The 20,888-nt window shown below is 45.0% G+C and overlaps 1 protein-coding gene and 1 long non-coding RNA gene across 34 annotated transcripts in view; one reads left to right on the plus strand and one right to left on the minus strand.

Annotated features, from left to right (window-relative positions):
- LOC134738087 (uncharacterized) overlaps positions 1-884 on the minus strand; it is a 44,671-nt gene extending 43,787 nt beyond the window's left edge. For 3 of the 4 annotated variants that reach the window (XR_010123635.1, XR_010123632.1, XR_010123633.1), the window contains exon 1: positions 339-827. This is a non-coding gene — a long non-coding RNA (uncharacterized LOC134738087). Of the gene's footprint in view, positions 1-338 lie in introns of all 4 variants that reach the window. The other variant, XR_010123634.1, reaches the window with a different exon arrangement.
- The window catches only part of WDR20 (WD repeat domain 20), an 83,971-nt gene continuing 63,830 nt past the window's right edge, over positions 748-20,888 (plus strand). For 8 of the 30 annotated variants that reach the window (XM_063651226.1, XM_063651227.1, XM_054448408.2 and 5 more), the window contains exon 1: positions 976-1,294. In XM_063651226.1, coding sequence (XP_063507296.1) covers positions 1,010-1,294 — 285 coding nt within the window. In that variant the 5' untranslated portion in view covers positions 976-1,009. Of the gene's footprint in view, positions 1,295-20,888 lie in introns of all 30 variants that reach the window. The other 22 variants (XM_054448405.2, XM_054448411.2, XM_054448417.2 and 19 more) reach the window with 13 other exon arrangements.

Raw genomic sequence — 20,888 nt, forward strand, 5'->3', positions numbered from 1 at the left:
GGATCTCCTAGTAAATAATCTCACAGACTCCACCTGAGGCTTCTGGAAAAAAAAAAATCAATTACCTTAAATTTTATTAAGAGCTCTTCGTAAACTACTGAGCAAGAGAAGTGAATCCTGCATAGATTCAGTCCCCGGTTCCCAAAGCGCTTCCCCGCCCCGTGTCTCTGAATAGCTGGAGACAAACCTCCGCTAAGAAGCGGAAGCCGCCAGTGCTCATCACACGCAGGAATTAGGATATCTGGCTTGAGAACACCTATGCTGTACCACATTCTTCTCTCCCCCTACCCCGCCTGAAATAAAACATAGTGAAGCGTAAATCTTGAGTCCCTTGATACCTTCTCAGAAAACGGCGGCGAGGCTTCAAAGGGGCTTCCTGACCGGGGATCCAGACGGTCGCGCGGGTACTCAGCACTCTGGGCAGGACAGTCCCTGTCCCGAAGGGAGGGCCCAAGATGGGTGGAGCCGTCCCCGCCCGAACACGGGGGCATCCGCACTCCCCGTAGGGTACCCCGCGTGCTGGCTCCGAAGCGGCGGCAGTCGGGGTGGCGCTCTTCCTCCGCTCTTTGGGGTCCCGGCTCCCCTCAGGGCAGGGCGGGAGACCGCTGAGGAGGCACCCTCAAGTTCACCTCAGGCTCATGACACCAGCCCCGCCGCGGTTCCCCCAACCGGCTTTCCGTTGGCCCTGGCGGCTGCGGAACGGTCAACTAGACTCCACCAGCTGAAGCCGGGATCACCTGGGAAGCAGCCAGGCCGCCCGGAGGCCACGCCCGGGGGAGGAGCTTGCGGACGCCCAGTCGGGTGGAGCACGCCAGGTGAGCACGCCTGCGCAGTCGGGACGTAAACAAGCCCGCCCCTTCCTTTTGGCCCGCCCTCGCAGGGCTGGCCCGAGGGTGGGAGGGGCGAGAAGGAAGAGGCAGGGGGTGGGGGAAGAGGGAGCACCAGGAACAGCGCCTGCGCGGTGGGCGTGATCCGGGCACTTAGGGCAGGATGAACGCTGCTTTCCAAGATGGCGACGGAGGGAGGAGGGAAGGAGATGAACGAGATTAAGACCCAATTCACCACCCGGGAAGGTCTGTACAAGCTGCTGCCGCACTCGGAGTACAGCCGGCCCAACCGGGTGCCCTTCAACTCGCAGGGATCCAACCCTGTCCGCGTCTCCTTCGTAAACCTCAACGACCAGTCTGGCAACGGCGACCGCCTCTGCTTCAATGTGGGCCGGGAGCTGTACTTCTATATCTACAAGGGGGTCCGCAAGGTACCGACCCGGGCGTCACCGGAGCCAGCCAGCGGCGTAGGCAGAGGCCGGGAGCAGGGCGGTGACAGTGGGGCCAGGGTGACCGAGAGGGGTGGCCGTCGCTCTTACTTTTGAGTGGGCCGGTAACTCCACTGGGGTACTCCTGAGGAGAGGGGATTCAGGAGTAAGGAGGGTGGTGGCGGTGACGTTTCGAAGGGGTGGGGGCAGTGGAAAGGGACCGTGGGGCGCGGGGGTTCTGGCTGGGAGGCTCCCGGGGGAGCCGGCTGCGTCCCTTCCAGCCTGGTCCATCAGGCTCTGACATGGCCAGGGAGCGGGCCTGCAAGTCCCCGGAAGAGGTGAGGTGGCCGTCTTTTCTGCTTTGATTGCCTCGCCTCCCTGGAGGGTTGGAAGTCTCGCCCTGGGTTAGAGAACAGGGACGCAAGACGACTTAACAAGATCTCTGTAAGGCGGAACCGGGGCCGGGAAGCGGAGGATTGAGACTAGGTCAGAAAGAACCTGCTCGGCACGCAGGGCTGCTCCACCTGCTGCCGCACTGACACTTCCTAGGAGCCTCTCCTGTGTTAACATTTCTGTTTCCAAAAACATCCGCGGGAGGACGGCTGTCACTCACTGTCTCCGCCGTGGGGACCTTCTGAAAGATTGTTAAGGAGAGTCATCTTGTCCCTTGTAGTATGCGAAGGGCTGAGTACTACAGTTGAAATGATGTTTCCAGTGAACTAAGCTGGTTCAGAGGGGTTGTGTGAGAATGCCCAGATTAATCTTGTCCAACAAGTCAGACTGTGTCCCAAACAGGGAGTGATATGCCTTAAAAGCTACTTTAAAGGGACCATGCTTCTTGGCGGGCGAGTTACCGGTAATTCTGTGAAGCATGTAAGCATCCTTTAAAAGTATCTCTTTAAAAGCAGCCATTTATTAGAGCTTTTCTTTCATTGGCTATGTAACTATGTTTTCACTGAGAATTGCTTATTTTTGAGATTGTAGTCTTTGACTTGATGTCATGGAAGAGTGAGGAAATTAATGCATCCCACAGCACCTCCAAATAGGACAAGGTGATAAAAGATTAATTCGTAAATGCATGTTAGCATGAAAATAAATTGTTCATATTGAAGAGTGAACATTCTTCAGGATTTAATATAGCCAGATCCAGTACAGGATTTTCGCTTGTTACAAGAGCTAGGGAAATGACATTGGTATCTAAATGTAGCAAAGTTGTTTCTTTCATTCAGGGTGAATCTTTTTTATTAGTCTTTATGATAATAAGTGTACCACTGTATTTGGGGTATGCTGTTGGAAGTTATTAAGGGTAAATCGCTTGACCTTTTTTTTTTTTCCTCGTTTGGAATTGCAAAAGCTTGAAGTGGTCTTCAGTCTAGGGGCTGCAGTTTTACTCCTACTCCCAACTTTGTCACTGACTTGTTGGGTGACCTTGGATAAGTTATTTAACTTCTATTTGCACCTCTTTAAAAAGGGAATGTTACAGTGCACATTGTGATTAATAATATAATAATCGTAATGAACTTTAAGGCCCTGAAACACTCAGTAGATGTAAAATATAGTTAAAGAAATACTAACTGTCAAATAAGAAGCTGCCGTCTTGACATTGATAATCGGAGTGAAAGGACCAATTTTGTCTCAGGAAATTGAGTTTAGAATTTTAAGTTATAAAAATTTATATTCATATAAAAATACGATGTGCTTAAAAACTAAACTCACTAGCTATTATTAATGCAGGAATTACTTAAATTTTTTTTTTTTCTTTGAAAGGTTATGACTTCCAAAGCGTCCTAATGGCAGACCTTATCTGGATCTGGTAGCCCTGTTTTACATCATAAAGACAGGTTTCTTGCCTGGAAGTATCATTACAATAGTGTTCTCTTTTAGTGGGACGCTATTCCCTGAAGGGTAAAAGGAGGCAAGGTTTTTAAAACCACACCAAAAAATTATTTTAAACAAGATAAATGTGAAATACATAAATTGCCCTTACCTGCATAATTTGAGTGTTTTAACGTTTTTTGGGTAAAATTTCATTTTCATGTGGTAGTATCTTGTAGATACATTTGCATTGTGTTGCAGCTGTTTCTACTCTCTTTTAATTGTAACTTAAACATTTTATTCCGTGAATGAGTTTGCATTTATTTGTTGTTATTTCTGAGTATAAGTGACTTTTTATGACTATTTTCTGATTTAAAATATAGGAAATACATTTTCTTTAATTGGAAAACCAAAATTTACTTTTTAGAGTTAGTAGTTATAAACCTATTTTTGACAGTTGGCTATTAAACATGTTTTTTTGTTTTTAGAGATAGGATCTCATCCTGTTGCCTAGGCTGGAGTGCGGTGGCATGCTTATTGTTCACTACAGCCTCAAACTCCTGGGCTCAAATGATCTTCCCACTTCAGCCTTCCTAGTGGCTGGAACTACAGGTGTACACCACCATGCCTGGCTAATTAAAAAAAAAATGTTTTTTAGAGGTGGAGGTCTTGCCATGTTGCCCAGGCTGGTCTTGAACTCCTGGCTTCAAGCGATCCTCCCACCTCAGCCTGCTAAAGTGCTGAGATTATGGATATGACCCACCACGTCCAGTGCACAGTTGGCTGTTTTGAATGGTTTTTTTTTTTTTTTTTTTGGTCCTTTGAGGCGTGTAAAATTTTACAATAATTACTTGGATTATTCAGAAGATCTAATTTAGATGAGTAAATTCAACTTAAGTCTGTGTGTAAAATGAGTAGAAAATAGGTCTTTAAAGAACTTAACTCATGAATTACGTGCTACCATTCCTGAGAGGAAACATGGGGTCCTGGGGAAATGGAGTAGGTGAGAAAGTAGTCTAACATTCATGCTGAGGAGTGCAATCTTGATCCTTTTAAAAGGTTTACAGGTCAGTGTCTGGAGCTAGAAAGAACTTTAGAGTTTGTTACTTCCTCCTCAGAGAGAACCAAGGCCAGAGAGGGGATGCAAACCTGTTAGAATTTTTTCTTATAGTAAGGAAGATGAAGCACAGCTGAGTCTAAACTATCTTAGAAGAGACTGATCCAGCTTTTTGATCACAGGGATATCATATACTCCAAGCACTTCAGAATCTACCCCGGCATTTTGCCATATATTATTTTATTAAATTCTTGAGGTAGATTAAAACATCTTTTCACAGTTGAGGAAGTTTAGAATGGGGTTTCTTGTGTGAGATGTAGTTTTGCAAATTTATTTAACTAAAGACAGTATTAACATTGATTTAATACTGACACTAATCATTTCACCAGATTTGAGTGATTACTGTGATAGTAATAATACTAGGCAAGGTGATGTGAGGTATTCAGAGCTAAATAAGACCCTGTCCCTCTCCCCAAAAGACTTTCAACTACTAGCTTTTAAACATCTTTTTTTTTTTTTTTTTTTTTTTCAGACAGAGTCTAGCTCTGTCACCCAGGGTGGAATGCAGTGGCACAATCTCGGCTCACTGCAACCTCTGCCTCCTAGGTTCAAGCGATTCTCCTCCCTCAGCCTCCCGAGCAGCTGGGACTACAGGTGCGTACCACCACGCCCAGCTAATTTTTGTGTTTTTGGTAGAGATGGGGTTTCACCATATTAGCCAGGCTGGCCTCGAACTCCTGACCTCGTGATCCACCCTCCTCAGCTTTCCAAAGTGCTGGGATTACAGGCGTGAGCCACTGCGCCCGGCCATAAACATCTTTATTACATACTTTGTTCTTCTTCTTTTAAAAAAGAGATGGTGGTCGGGTGCAGTGGCTCACACCTGCAATCCCAGCACTTTGGGAGACTGAGGTGGGAGGATTGCTTGAGCCCAGGAGTTTGAGACCAGCCTGGATAACATATCAATACCCTGTGTCCACAAAAAATAATAACAAAAAAAAAATTAGCTGGGCATGGTGGTATGTGCCTGTAGTCACAGCTACTTGGGAAGCTGAGGAGGGCTCTTGAGCCCAAGAGTTAAGGTTACAGTGAGCTATGATTGTGCCACTGCACCCCAACCTGGGCAACAGAATGAGACCCTGTCTTTAAAACAACAAAAAAGGGGAGCGGGGCTGCGCGCCATGGCTCACACCTGTAATCTCAGCGCTTTGGGAGGCCGAGGCGGGTAGATCACCTGAGGTCAGGAGTTTGAGACCAGCTTGGCCAACATGGTAAAACCCCGTCTCTACTAAAAATACAAAATTAGCTGGGCGTGGTGGTGCTCGCCTATAGTCCCAGCTACTCGGGAGGCCGAGGCAGGAGAATCGCTTGAACCCTGGAGTCGGAGGTTGCAGTGAGCCAAGATCATACCACTGCACTCCAGCCTGGGCAACAGAGCTAGACTCTGTCTCAAAAAGAAAAAAAAAAAAAAAAATTGTTTTAGGATGTAGGATAAAAGATGCCAAAGGTAAGGTAGCTGGGCTTATTGGACCAATCCTCTCATTTTATGAACATCTGTTTTTACATAAATATGAATGGCCTCCATTCAGATCTCAGCTTAACCATCACTTCCTCAGGAATTTTTTCTTTGAATCCCCATGGTGTATCAGTTTTTCCTTATTACATGTTTTCTTTGTTTGTTTTTTGTTTTTGAGACAGAATCTTGCTCTGTTGCCCAGGCTGGAGTGCAGTGGTGTGATCTTGGCTCACTGCAACCTCTGCTGCCCAGGCCCAAGTGATTCTTGTGCCTCAGCCTCCCGGGTAGCTGAGATTACAGGCATGTGCCACCATGTCCAACTCATTTTTGTATTTTAATAGAGACAGGGTTTTGCCATGTTGGCCAGGCTGGTCTTGAACTCCTGGCCTCAAGTGATTCACCCGCCTCAGCCTCCCAAAGTGCTGGGATCACAGGCTCTATTATATGTTCTTAGAGCATCTTGTGCTTTGCCTTCCTAGCACTTTTCTGAATTTGTAATTCTGTGTGATGATCCACCTGTGCCTTCTATAAAACAAAGCTCCCTTAGAATAGGGACCTTATCTTTCCTGCTCTCCATCTTCTCAATGCGCAGTGCAGTGTCCAGTTTAGAGTTAGCCCCTTGCTGTGTATTTGTTGAGTGAATGACTGAGTAAAGCCGTGTCTGTCTATGCCAAACTTGAAAGAGATCTTTAGAAGCTGAAAAACCTATTCAGTTTTGGGCCCAAAAGTAACTTGGGTATTTTTTAATAGCTCATATCTTTTAAAAGACATTTAAAAATATTGCTAGTAGGTAAAAAATTTAACCTTCTTAAAATAGGGAAATCGTGTAAGAGACAATGAAGTAATAGTAAACAAATGACACAGATTACTTTTGATCTACTTCTGTCAAACCATGTCACCTACAAGATCCATGTACAACTTTCAAAAACTTCTCAGGCCAGGAGTGGTGGCTCATACCTATAATCCTAACACTTTGGGAGGCCAAGGCGAGAGGATTGCAGGAGTTCAGCCTGGGCAACACAGTGAAACCTCGTGTGGGTTCGAGACCAGCCTGGACAACATAGGGAAACCCTGTCTCTACAAGGGTGGGCGTGGTGTCACGTGCCTCTAGTCCCAGCTACTTGGAAGGCTGAGGTGGAAGGGTCACTTGAACTGGGGAGGTTGAGGCTGCAGTGAGCTGTAATCGTGCCACTGCACTCCAGCCTGGGCAACAGAGGGAGAGCCTGTTTCAAAAAAAAACAAAACAATCAATAATAAACAAAAACTGTATGTACTCAGAATTACTTAACATTCAAACCGAAGAACCTTCTTACCTCCCCACATCTTAAGATTCCAGGCCACAAATGTACTGCCCAGAGAAGTTACTGAAGTGATAACTATAGGAGGTAGGAAGTAGATTTAGAGGGTTCTAAGGTTTTTCCATCTCTAAAGCTTATATGATTCTGTACTCAGTTTTGTTTTTTTTTTTAAATGAAAATGGATTCATCATTCTATTGGGGAGATATCTTCATCTCTTTGATTCATTGCCTACTTGATTTGGAACTGAGAGGGGTGGGGTGTTTGGGAAAGCAAGCTGAAAACATTGTGATTTCTGGGTCTTTATGCTGGAAGAGTTTTTGTTTGTTTGTTTGTTTGTTTGTTTTTGAGATGAAGTCTTGCTCTGTTGCCCAGGCTGGAGTGCAGTGGCTTGATCTTGGCTCACTGCGACCTCTGGCACCCGGGTTTTAAGCGATTCTCCTGCCTCAGCCTCCGAAGTAGCTGGGATTACAGGAAAGTGCCACCATGCCCAGCTAATTTTTGTATATTTAGTAGAGACAGGGTTTCAGCATCTTGGCCAGGCTGGTCTTGAACTCCTGACCTTGTGATCCACCCGTCTCGGCCTCTCAAAGTGCTGGGATTACAGGCGTGAGTCACCATGCCCGGCTAGAAGAGCTTTATGTTCATGATGCTGAGATGAAGTTGGGGCCAGAAGAAGAGTCAGTTGATAAAAGCTAAAGTATTTTTAGATCCTGATTAAAGAAGAAGGTAATGGGTTGACTTGAGGGAGAATGAGTGTTCTGTTATGGGAATGCTCATATGGGAAATGTTCTGTCTCTTTTTCAAAAACTGCAGGACCACCTGTTGGTGACACTGGAGGAATTCCTGCTTTGTGTGGGAGGGTGAACTAGATGCCTTTAAAAAAAATTTCCCCCCTACAGACTGGTTTTAGATACTTTACTGCTTCAGAGAGGGTCATGTTCACACCCTTCTCCCCTTTTGTAATTTTTCACACCTCCCTGCCTCCCCTTTTATAATTTAGAAAGAGGTTTAGAAGTCTATAACTTTATTAGATTTACTTTGAGAAATCTTGTACTTAATTTAGTAGGTCACAGAGGGTTGCTAAATGACTGGAAACTTGTGTTTCTTTTCCATTAAGAGCTATTTACTGACTTCTGAAATATTGATGATTTATTTGACTTTAGAATTTTGCATACTGAGGGGAAAGCATCTTAATATATCATTTAAAGCAGGAGATACTTTCATACTATACCTGGGTTCTCTTGGCTTTGCAGAGGAGGGTGGTCACGAGATTTTGAAAGATTCCATGGGTGGCCTGTCATCCCAGCACTTTGGGAGGCCGAGGCAGGTGGATCATCTGGGGTTAGGAGTTCAAGACCAGCCTGGCCAACATGGGGAAACCCCATCTCTACTAAAAATACAAAAATTAGCCAAGTATGGTGGCGCATGCCTGTAATCCCAGCTACTTAGGACGCAGGAAAATCGCTTGAACCCAGGAGGTGGAGGTTGCAGTGAGCCAAGATCGTGCCAGTGCGCTCCAGCCTGGGCAACAAAGCGAGACCTCCCCAAAAAAGGAGGACTTCATGGGTGGATATGAGCAATGGTGAGAAGCACCTGGAATATGTCATGGAAGTCCATGAGGTAGTCATGAATGCCATTCTTTCAGCAAATATTCATGGAGTATGCCTACCAGATACGAGGTACCGTTTTAGATGCTGGGTGTAGTCAAAGTCTCTGCCCTCAAGAAATGTGTCACTTATACGATATTTATTATCATTGACTTAATATAGTGACTTAAGGGTAATGTGCTTTGATGGCAAACTTGAGCTTGAGCAAGCATCAAAACATGGTGGATTTTGTCACTGAGTGGTTTGGCTGTATGGCTAAAGAACCTTGTTTTATTTTATTTTAGTTTTAGTTTTAGTTTTGGAGACAGAGTCTCACTCTATTCCCCAGGCTGGAGTGCAATGGCATGATCTTGATTCACTGCAACCTCCGCCTCCCGGGTTCAAGCCATTCGCAGGCCTCAGCCTCCTGAGTAACTGGGATTACAGGCACCCGCCATCACATCTGGCTAATTTTTGTATTTTTAGTAGAGACAGGGTTTTCCCATGTTGGCCAGGCTGGCCTTGAACTCCTGACCTCAGGTGATCCGCCTGCCTGGGCCTCCCAAAGTGCTGGGATTACAGGCGTGGGCTACCACGCCTGGCCAAGAACCTTGTTTTAAAAATAGGAAGATTTTTGTCGTCTGGAATGTAGTATCTTAGCGAATTATTCTGTTTGTTTCTCAGTGAGGTTAGTTTGTGCAGGAATATGAAATGTGATCTTGTTTGGTTATTCAGGAGAAGACCTTAAAAATAGAAGTAACCTTAATTGGTAGACATTTCTAATTGGTAGAATTCAGTTTTAATTTTCAGGACAGTTGAAATTGACAGCATCAGTGACAAGTTACCTTGGCTCATGCCCATAATCCCAGTATTTTAGGAGGCTGAGGCAGGAGGATTGCTTGAGCCCCAGGAGTTTGAGACCAGCCAGGGCAACATAGTGAGAGCTCATCTCTACAAGAAAAAATTAGCCAGGTGTGGTGGTGCATGCCTGTGGCCCCAGCTATTCAGGTGGCTTAGGTGGGAGAATTGCTGGAGCCTGGGAGGTTGAGGCTGCAGTGAGCTGAAATTGTGCCACTGGACTCCAGCCTGGGTGACAGAGCTGAGACTCTGTCTCAAAAAAAAAAAAAAAAAAATCATAATCCTCATTCATCAAGCATTTATTGATGACTGGTATATATACAAGGCACTGCTGTCTATTGTGGCTGATGTGAAGTGTATTTAACACTCCTGTCTTTAAAGAGTTTGGCTTTGTGTGTGTGTGTGTGTTTGGAACAGGGTCTCACTGTGTCACCTAGGCTGGAGGGCAGTGGCACAATCATAGCTCACTGCAGCTTCAACCTCCTGAGCTCAAGTGATCCTCCCACCTCAGCCTCCTGAGTAATTGGGACTACAGGCATGTGCCACTGTGCCTGGATAATTTAAAAAAAAAATTTTTGTAGGCCAGGCGTAGTGGCTTACGCCTGTAATCCCTGCACTTTGGGAGGCCGAGGCGGGCGGATCACGAGGTCAGGAGTTTGAGACCATCCTGGCTAACATGGTGACACCCCGTCTCTACTAAAAATACAAAAAAAATTAGCCGGGTGTGGTGGCGGGTGCCTGTAGTCCCAGCTACTCGGAAGGCTGAGGCAGGAGAATCCTTGAACCCGGGAGGTGGCGCTTGCAGTGAACAGAGATCGCGCCACTGCACTCCAGCCTGGGTGACAGAGTGAGACTCTCTCAAAACAAACAAACAAAAAAACAAATACGTAAATAAATACTTTTTTTCTTTTGTAGAGACTGAGTCTTGCTGTGTTGCCTAGGCTGGCCTTGAACTCCTGGGCTCAAGTGATCCTTTTGCCTTGTGTTCCCAAAGTGCTGGGATTACAGACGTGAGCCACTGTTCCTGGCTGATTTTGTATTTATCATTATAATACAAAGTAGTGGTTATGTGCTCTGCACGTGGCATAGCAATATAAGTATCAAGTGGAATTAAGGAGTAAAGGTGAAGTGGAAAAGTATTTCTCTGCCTAGTAGAAGAATATTGCATTGGGTTTCAAATAGATGATTAGCCCTAAAATGTTGTGTGCAGATCATGTTTTTTATAAATTTTTAAATTTGTTGCCTTGTATTTCTAATTTCAGAAATGATTTTTATTTCTGATGGAGCTTTAGATGTCGACTGCTCTTTTAGCGTTTTTCTCAACTTTTCAGCTTCTCTGCCATTTGGTAATTTGTAAATTGAGAAATATTTTATGTCATCAATTCTATTTTATTTATTTATTTTTTCTGAGATGGAGTCTCACTCTGTCACCCAAGCTGGAGTGCAGTGGCTCGATCTCGGCACACTGCAACCTCTGCCTCCTGGGTTCAAGCAATTCTCTGCTTCAGACTCCAGAGTAGCTGGGACTGCAGGCACATGCTACCACGCCCGGCTAATTTTTGTATTTTTTAGTAGAGATGGGGTTTCACTGTATTGGCCAGGCTGGTCTCTTAACTCCTCACCTCATGATCCACCCGCCTCGGCGTCCCAAAGTGCTGGGATTACAGGCGTGAGCCACCGCACCCGGGCGTCAATTCTATTTTGTAGTAGATTTTTTAAAAGTAGATATATTATTCTAAAAACATGCCAAATCAGTTTGTGTTACACCTTATCTTGCTTTGTATCAATAGGAAAATAGCTTAAATATATAGGTTTTATAAGAAAGCAGCAAGAATCATTCATGAGGAGGGAATTTATAAGGATTTTATATTTACAAAGTAAGAATCAGGCCTGGCATAGGATTACATCACGCCTGTAATCCTAGCACGTTGGGAGGCTGAGGTGGGAGGATTTATTGAGGCTAGGAGTTGGAAACCAGCCTGGACAACATAGTGAGACCCCATCTCTACAAAAAATTAAAAATTAGCTGAGTGTGGTGGTGTGCGCCTGTAGTCCCAGCTACTCAGGAGGCAAGTATGAGGTACGGGCCCTGACCTTAAGAGGAGTATCATCTAACCAAGGACGGACATGATATTCACACACTCATTCTAAGAGGACTTACTGAGTGCCTGCTCTATATTGTTAAGAATCTCTGCTGTCAAAGAGTTCACAGTCCAATGGAATAATCAAGGGCTTATTCATTCAACTAACATTTATTGGACCTGTGGATCTGAAGATAAATAAGACATAGTCCCTGGCCCAAAGTGCCTACAGTCTAGTGGTGAGACAGACAAGTAAACCAGCAATGATAAGGCAGCTGCTAAAAGGCATTCAAAACTGAACATTATCTATTAATAGGTGCTGTGTACAGTTGGTGAGAGGATAAATGCATAACTCTTTAAAGTTTATAGCCTTTTTATTTTCTCTTCAAAACCATCCGTTGGGGAATTTTTTTTTTTTTTTGTCATTGGAGAGATTGTAGTGTGTCCACCGATAATGAAGGGCTATGGTAGAGCCTGATGTTAAACCCAAGGCCTGTGCCTGGGCCTCTTACATGAGCTTTTCTGTCAAAAAACGAACTATGACTGATACTGATGTCATTCCTGAGAGTGGGAAATAGTAGGCTAAAAAGTAATTAGGAGGTGTTTTTTTTGTTTTGTTTCGTTTTTGTTTTTTTGAGACAGGGTCTCACTTTGTAGCCCAGGCTGGAGTGCAGTGGCTCAATCATAGTTCACTGCAGCCTTGAACTCCTGGGCTGAAGCCATCCTCCCACCTTAGCCTCCCATGTAGCTGGGACTACAGGTGTGCACCACCAGGCCTGGCTAATTTCTTTTTTGGTAGAGACGAGGTCTTGCTAGGTTGTCTGGGTTGGTCTTGCCTGGGTTCAAACGATCTCCCCTCCTTAGCCTCCCAAAGTGTTGGGATTATAGGCATGAACCACCATGCTGGGCCAGGAAATATTTTATAGAAGAGATATGACATGGGTACTCTTTTCTTTTCCTTTTTCTTTTTTTTAATAAAACAAGATTTCACTTTGTCACCCAGGCTGTAGTGCAGTGACACAATCATGGCTCACTGCAGCCTCAACCTTCTGGGCCCGAATAATCCTCCTGCCTCAGCCTTCCGAGTAGCTGAGTCTATAGGAGCATGCTACCACCCACACCCACCTGGCTAATTTTTACTTTTTTTGTTTTTGGACACAGGGTCGGTCTCACTCTGTTGCCCAGGCTGGAGTGCACTGGCACGATCTCAACTCACTGCAGCCTCCGCCTCCTGGGATCAAGTGATCTTCCCACTTCAGCCTCCTGAGTATCTGGGACTATAGGCACCATGCCTGGCTAATTTCTGTATTTTTTTTTATAGAGACAGGGTTTCACCATGTTGCCCAGGCTGGTCTTGAACTCCTGAGCTGATATGATCCTCCCACCACAGCCTCCCAAAGTGGTAGGATTATAGGTGTGAGCCACTGCACCCTGGCCCATGAGTACTCTTTTTCTTCCTCTCGGATATAAAGAAATGAGCTGAACATCCCTGGAAGTATTCATAAGAAAGACAGCAAGATTTAAGACATCATGTAATAATAGTAATAGCTGACGTTATTAATAACATATTAATCATGTTAATAATAGCATGGATTATGGATAATTATGGATATTGTGCTAACAGATTATGCACGATCTCTCTTTTTTTTTTTTTTTTTTTTTTTGAGACAGAGTCTTGCTCTGTTGCCAGGCTGGAGTACAGTGGGGTGATCTCGGCTCACTGAAGCCTCCACCTTCCAAGTTCAAGCAATTCTCCTGCCTCAGACTCCCGAGTAGCTGGGACTATAGGTGTGTGCCACCACGCCCGGCCAATTTTCGTATTTTTACTACAGACGGGGTTTCACCATGTTGGTCAGGATGGCCTGGATCTCTTGACCTCGTGATCCACCTGCCTCAGCCTCCCAAAGTGCTGGGATTATAGGCGTGAGCCACCGCAGCTGGCCGCATGATCTCGTTAAATCTTTGCAAATAATCTTATAAAGTAGACGCTATTAGTATCCTTATTTTACAGGTGAGAAAATGAGGTTTGTAGCAATCGGATACTTTGCATAGGTTATAAAACTAATCAGCCATTGTCCTGGGGTTTGAATCCAGTTCTGTTCAACCCTAGAACCAGAGTGCTTAACAATAAGCTAGGGACTTACATTGTCAGTACGCACAGGACTAGGAGTCTCAATGGGAGCTCTGGTCCCTGCCTAAATCTCATGTTGAATAGTAATCCCTAGTATTGGAGGTGGGGCCTGGTGGGAAGTGATTAGATCAAGGGGTGGATTTCTCAGGAATGGTTTAGCACCATCTACTTGGTGCTGCCCTCACGCTAGTGAGTACGAGTTCTCTCCAGAACTGGCTGTTTAAAAGTGTATGTGGCACTTCCTTGTCTCCCTCTTGCACCTTCTTTCTCCATGTGAAGTGCCTGCTCCCCCTTCACCTTCTGCCATGATTGAAAGCTTCTTGAGGCCTCCCTAGAAGCCGAGTAGATGGCAGCACTATGCTTCCTGTAAAGGTTGCATAACCGTGAGCCAGTGAAACCTCTTTTTTTTTTTTTTTGAGATGGAGTCTTACTCTGTCACCCAGGCTGGAGTGCAGCAGTGTGATCTCGGCTCACTGCAAGCTCCGCCTCCCGGGTTCACGCCATTCTCCTGCCTCAGCCTCTGGAGTAGCTGGGATTACAGGCGCCCACCACCACGCCTGGCTAATTTTTTGTATTTTTAGTAGAGACGGGGTTTCACCATGTTAGCCAGGATGGTCTCGATCTCCTAACCTCATGATCTGCCCGCCTCGGCCTCCGAAAGTGCTGGGATTACAGGTGTGAGCCACCGCACCCGGCCACCTCTTTCTTTATAAATTACCCAGTCTCAGGTATTTCCTTGTAGCAATGGAAGAACAGCCTAATACACTGCTAGATGAGAATTTGCTAGTATAACCTGTGCCCTCCCTAGAACCTCTTTATACTAACTGCTTCCTCTACTAGGAATGCTCACCTCCCTTATTTTATGCATTGCTGGCTCCTTCTTGCTGTTTAGATCACAGCAAGATGTCACCATCCATCAGAGAACCTACTCTTGACCATCAATTTGTGGTAGCTATTGGTCACCTTCAGTAATATCACTCTTTTAAATATCCTTTGTCTGGGTACAGTGGCTCATGCCTATAATCCCAGCACTTTGGGATGCTGAAGCAGGAGGATTGCTTGAGGCCCAGAGTTTGAGACTTTGTCTCACTATGTTAAAAATTTTTTTAAATGAGCTAGATGTGGTAGCATGCACCTGTAGTTCCAGGGGAGACTGAGGTGGGATCATCTCTTGAGCATAGGATTTTGAGGTTGCAGTGAGCTGTGCTCATGCTGCTGCATTCCAGCCTGTGTTACAGAGCAAGACCCTGTCTCAAAAAAAGAAAAAATCTTTCATATACTACTTACTACTGGTTGTCTTAGTCTCTCAGACTACTGTAACAAAATACCATAGACTAGGTATCCTGTAAAGAACAGAAATGTATTTCTCACAGTTCTGGAGTCTGGGAGGTCAAGATGAAGGTGGTGGCAGATTTGTTATCTGGTGAGGGCTCTCTTTCTGGTTGGTGTTTACTCACTGTGTCACCACATGGTGGAAGGGGAAGGCAGCTCCGTGGGACCTCTTTTATAAGGGCGCCAGTCCCATCCATGGGAGCCACACCACCATGATCTAATCACCCAGAAGCCCCCACCTCCTGATATTATCACATTGTTGATGACGTTTCAACAAATGAATTTTGAGGGGACACAAACATTCAGACCATAGCACTGGTGTTGTCATGTTTACTTATGTATGCATTTGTCTGTCTCTTTCACCTTCCTTATTGAACATAAGCTTCCTGAGAGCATGAATAAGCCTTTCTGTCTTATTCATCATTGTATCCCCTGTTTGGTACCTAGAACAGTGCTTGGCATGTTGCAGGCACTGAACTATTTATTGAATGAATAAATGAATGTATACTTTGTTGCCTTTTTGTTTGTATGCTGTCCTTGATTATTGATGAGAATGATAACTTCACAGTCTATAAAGCATTTACATAGAGCACTTTAGTTGAGCTTTATGGGAGGTAAGGTCAGGCAGTCATTTATTGTTATTGTTCCTACTTTATGGAAGAAGAAATGATTCAAGGACATGGATAATAATTGATAGGATTATTAATAATTGATAGGACAAAGACTTGTGACTTTGTCCAGCTTTTACTCCCTGCATTAACCTGAAGCTGCCGTCCCAGCAGTTCTGAGTTTAAAATAGACCAACTCATGTTTGGAGCCTTTTTAGAGGTTGAGATTGCTCCGACAGTGCATATTTTGCCTTTTGTACGATGATCTGTGTGACTTTGAGCAGGTTGTTTAACCTCTCAGAGCCTCAGGTTTCATTTTTTGTAAATAGAGATGAGAATATCTGTCCTGCCTACTTCACTGTTTTTTTAGGATTAGTGAGATAATTATATAAACACTATTTCAGAAATGGTAAGGTACTGTCAAATGTAAGCTATTTCTTTTAGTTATACAAGGATATACCAAAGGGCTGCAACTGACTCATTCTACTATCTCTCACATGTGACTTGCTAATTGACTGCTGTTTTCTTTCATCTGGAACCCTGCAAGGAGAAGGGGGAACTGGGTAAGAATAGGGAAAGGAGAGCAGCCTTAGAGACCAGAGAGAGATTACTGGGAGAGCAGTGTGGGAATTTTCAAAGGTTGAAGAGACTCTGGGGAGAAGGGAAAGCAGATATAGGAGCTCAGTATTTTCCATCCCTTTGTAGATGTGCAGACTGTGTCTGCTCTATTAGACAGCATTCACTCATTAGGGCTCCTTAGCCTGACTAGAATTTAGAGGGTAGCCTGAATGGGAAAAATATTTCACTTTAAAAAATTTATTTATTTATTTATTTTTTACTAACTTCTGACATTTAACATGTTCCTCAGTTATGAATACAGGCGACATCACAATAATAATAGAACCTGTGGCAATTATCAATGAAAATCACAGACATTTTCTTTTTCTTTTTTTTTTTTTTGAGGGTCTCCCTGTCACCCAGGCTGGAGTGCAGTGGTGTGATGTGGGCTCACTGCAACCTCCACCCCCAGGCTCAAATGATCTTCCCACCTGACTTTCTCAGGTAGACGGGTCTACATGAAGCTTGGCTAATTTTTAAATTTTTTTTTTTTTTTTTTTTTTTTTTGTGGAGGCAAAGTTTCACTATATTATAGCCTAGGCTGGTGTTGAACTCCTGGGCTCATGCAAACCTCCCGCCTTGGCCTCCCAAAGTGTTGGGATTAGAGGCATTAGGCAGAGGCACCACTCCCGGCCCACAGATGTTTTCATATCACATTGTGGTTGTTGCATGTGTGTCAAATATCATTTACACCCATCACTACTTTGAAATTACCATTAGATCTTTTTTTTTTTTTTGAGATGGAGTCTTGGTCTGTCCCCCAGGCTGGAGTGCAGTGGCAGCAATCTTGGCTCACTGCAAGCTCTGCCTCCCGGGTTCACGCCATTCTCCTGCCTCAGCCTCCCGAGTAGCTGGGACTACAGGTGCCCACCACCACGCCCGGTTAATTTTTTTGTGTTTTTAGCAGAGATGGGGTTTCACCGTGTTAGCCAGGATGGTCTCGGTCTCCTGACCTCGTGATCTGCCCACCTTGGCTTCCCAAAGTGCTGGGATTGCAGGCGTGAGCCACCGCGCCCGGCCCCATTAGATCTTGTTATTCGATATGTAATTAAGAAATTTTTGAAAAGTTATAGTTATTTAGTATAATACAACTGTACTTTAATGTAGAATTTTTTTTTTTTTTTTTTTGGAAGCGGTCTCACTGCAGCCTTGACTTCCTGGGCTCAAGTGATCCTTCTGCTCTGGCCTCCCAGAGTACTGGTATTATAGGTCTGAGCCACCATGCCTGGCCATAGATTTCTTTTATAAGTTTATGCATTTTAAAACTATTGGGGCCAGGTGCGGTGGCTCGTGCCTGTAATCCTAGCACTTTGGAAGGCTGAGGTGGGCGGATCATCTGAGGCAGGAATTCGAGACCAGCCTGACCAACATGGTGAAACCCCTTCTTAAAATACAAAAACTAGCTGGGCGTGGTAGCAGGCGCCTGTAATCCCAGATACTTGGGAGGCTAAGGCAAGAGAATCGCTTGAACCTGGGAGGCGGAGGTTGCAGAGAGCTGAGATCGTGCCGTTGCACTCCATCTTGGGTGATAGAGCAAGACTCCATCTCAAAATAAAAAATAAATAAAATAAAAATTATTGGGGCTGAGGTGGGAGGATTGTTTGAGGCCAGGAGTTTGAGGCCAGCCTGGGCAGCACTGTGAGACACCCATCTCTGCAAAAAATTTTTAAAAATTATCGGGCATTGTGGCACATGCCTGTTGTCCCAGCTACTCAAGAGGCTGAGGTGGGAGGATCACTTGAACCCAGGAGGTTGAGGCTGCAGTGAGTCATGGTCACACCACTGCACTCCAGCCTGGGCAACAGAGACCCTGTCTCTAAAACAACAAAAACGATTGTAAGGAGTCCATGGCACAGAAAGTTTAAGCACCCTGATTTAGATAAGTCTTTACTTCTTTAGTATCCCATGTGTGATTGAATATAAGAAGGGTAACTAGTTTCTTATGTCCTGTGAAGTGAAACTTTTAGCTCCATGAAGAGCTCTCTTATGGTACTTTCACTCAGCAGTTGCTTATCTAGAATTCTAAGCTGGCCATGCTTTTTGCTTCATTTTTCTTCTTCTTCGTGATCATTCTTGCTGCCCTAACTAGAGGGCAGAATACAAGAACCACTCTACAAGGTGGACTCTGTTCCATTTGGTTCAGATAATAGGTGATGACAGTGTAATATTTGTCTCAATTGCAGCAGGAACTTTAGAGAAGCTTTAATAAGGTGACATTTGAATTCGGATGGTGGGTCAGCTGAAAGGGGAGGGGATTCTAAACCAAGAGAACTAGAAGCTCAAGGCCTAAGGATGTGGCAGCTGATGTCTCCTTCTGGGAGTCTGAGCTGCAGTGTGAGGGCTGAAGCTTGTTCAAGGCTTGGGGAGGGTAGGATTATCTTCCTTAGTGGTGGTCATTTAAATGTTGGCTGTATCCTAGCCTCTTTTGGAATTCTTAGTATGATTTAAAAAGTGTGTCTTAAAATGTGTTTTCTGTTGGTGCTATTTCTAAAGTAATGTACTGCATTAGTGTATTGTCGTCCTTTAGGGCTGAAGTCATCAGATTGTATCAGTGCTGTCTCGGGGTGCATCGCTTCCCTTCCTTTCTCAATGCTTTCAGCCTTGCCTCACTGCCACCCTCTCAAGCATTACCCCTGTTCCAGTGCAGTGAGCAATCATTATAACGCCCCTCGTTTACACACTCGATCCCAATCTTGGCCACAGTGAATCCTCTGCCTACTGTACATCTGCACGTGTGCCCCGCATGTGGTTGAAGAATAGCACATCTATGCTGCCTACACTCCCCTAAGATTCAGAACCATCACCTTGGAGGGGTGCATGGCGCTGAAAAGCAGTTGCACCACACTGACCCCACCCTTCTAGATGACAATTTTTTTTGTTTTTAAGATGGAGTCTCACTCTTTTGCCCAGGCTGGAGTGTAATGGTGTGATCTCGACTCAGTGCAACCTCTGCCTCCTGGGTTCAAGCGGTTCTCCTGCCTCAGCCTCCTGAGTAGCTGAGATTACAGGCATGTACCACCACGCCTGGCTAATTTTTGTATTTTAAGTAGAGACGGGGTTTCACCATGTTGGGCAGGCTGGTCTCGAACTCCTGACCTTATGATCCGCCCACCTTGGCCTCCCAAAGTGTTGAGATTACAGGCATTAGCCACTGTGCCCAGCCTAGGTGACAATTTTACAACTTTGTCCTCAGATCTTCAATAACTTTCTTCCCTATCCTTATTCTTAGTTGATGACTGTACTTCTTATTTCACTTAGAACAATTAAACAGTCAAAAGAGAATTTCTCCAGATTTCTACCCTCACATCTCAGCTTCTGGCATCTGTACCGGATGCCTTCCCTTCTATTGTTAAGGAAGAGCTCTGCCCCTGTCTAAAGTCACCTCCCCGACTCGTTAGCTAAATCCCACCTCATTTTGGCTAATCGCTATTCTGTTTCCTACAGACGTGTCGCTGTTTCTCTCATTTTAAAACAGTTGTCAGGGGGAGAGACTCTTTCTGACACCCACTCATTTTCTTTATTTTTTTTAAGGCAGGGTCTCTCTCAGTCACCCAGACTGGAGTGTAGTAATGTGATCATAGCTCACTACAACCTTAAACTCCTGGCCTCAAGCGATCCTCCCACCTCACACTCCCAAGTAGCTGGGACTAAAAGGGTGCACCATCACACCCCTGGCTAATTTTTACATTTTTTCTAGAGATGGAGTCTCACTATGTTACCCAGGCTGGTCTTGAACTTCTGGGCTCCAGTGGTCCTGCTTCATCCTCCCAAAGTGCTGGGATGACAGCCATGAGCCACCGCACCCGGCCTACCCACTCATTTTCTATGGGTCATGTGCCTCCAGTTGCTGCTAGCCCATTTCTCAGCTACTTCTTAGAGCAAAGCACCTCTAGTTGTTTAAATTGTCTCAACCCTCAAAGTGTGATCCACAGAGCAGCATCCGCATCATCAGCGGTCACCTGGGAGCCTGTTGGAAGTGCAGAATATTGGCCCCATTTACTGAATTAAATCTGCATTCTAAGAGAATCCTCAAGTGTTTCAGGTACACACTAAAGTTGAAGAGGCACTGGTCTTTACTAGCTTTCTTTGATTGTTTCACTGCCTCTTAAAACTTAATCCAGCTGGGTGCGGGGGCGCACGCCGGTAATCCCAACACTTTGGGAGGCTGAGGTGGGCAGATCGCTTTATCTCAGGAGTTCGAGACCAGCCTGGGCAAAACAGACCTCATCTCTGTTAAAAATTTTTAAAAAGATCAGCGAGGAGTGGTGACATATGCCTGTAGTCCCAGCTGCTTGGAAGGCTGAGGTGGGAGGATCATTTGAGCTGGGGAGACAGAGGTTGTAGTGAACCGAGATCGAGCCACTGCACTCCAGCCTAGGCAACAGAGGAAGAGCCTGTCTCCAAAAAAATAAAAACCTTCTTCCAGTTTTGGGAGGCTGAGGTGGGAGGATCACTTAAGACCAGGAATTTGAGACCAGCCTGGGCAACATTGTGAGACCCTGTCTTTACAAAAAAATTTAAAAACTAGCCAGGCATGGTGGTACACATCTGCAGTCCTGCTACTTGGGAGGCTGAGGCGATAGGATGGCTTAAGCCCAGGAATTCAAGGCTTCAGTGAGCTATGATCATACCACTGCACTCCACCCTGAGTGACGGAGCGAAACCCTGTCTCTAAAAACAAAAAACTTGAATGCACTCAAATTATTTCTTCTTGCTATCTGTTTTAAGTGTA

The sequence above is a fragment of the Pongo pygmaeus genome, chromosome 15 (assembly GCF_028885625.2).
Source record: "Pongo pygmaeus isolate AG05252 chromosome 15, NHGRI_mPonPyg2-v2.0_pri, whole genome shotgun sequence".
NCBI classification, from domain to species: Eukaryota; Metazoa; Chordata; class Mammalia; order Primates; family Hominidae; genus Pongo; species Pongo pygmaeus.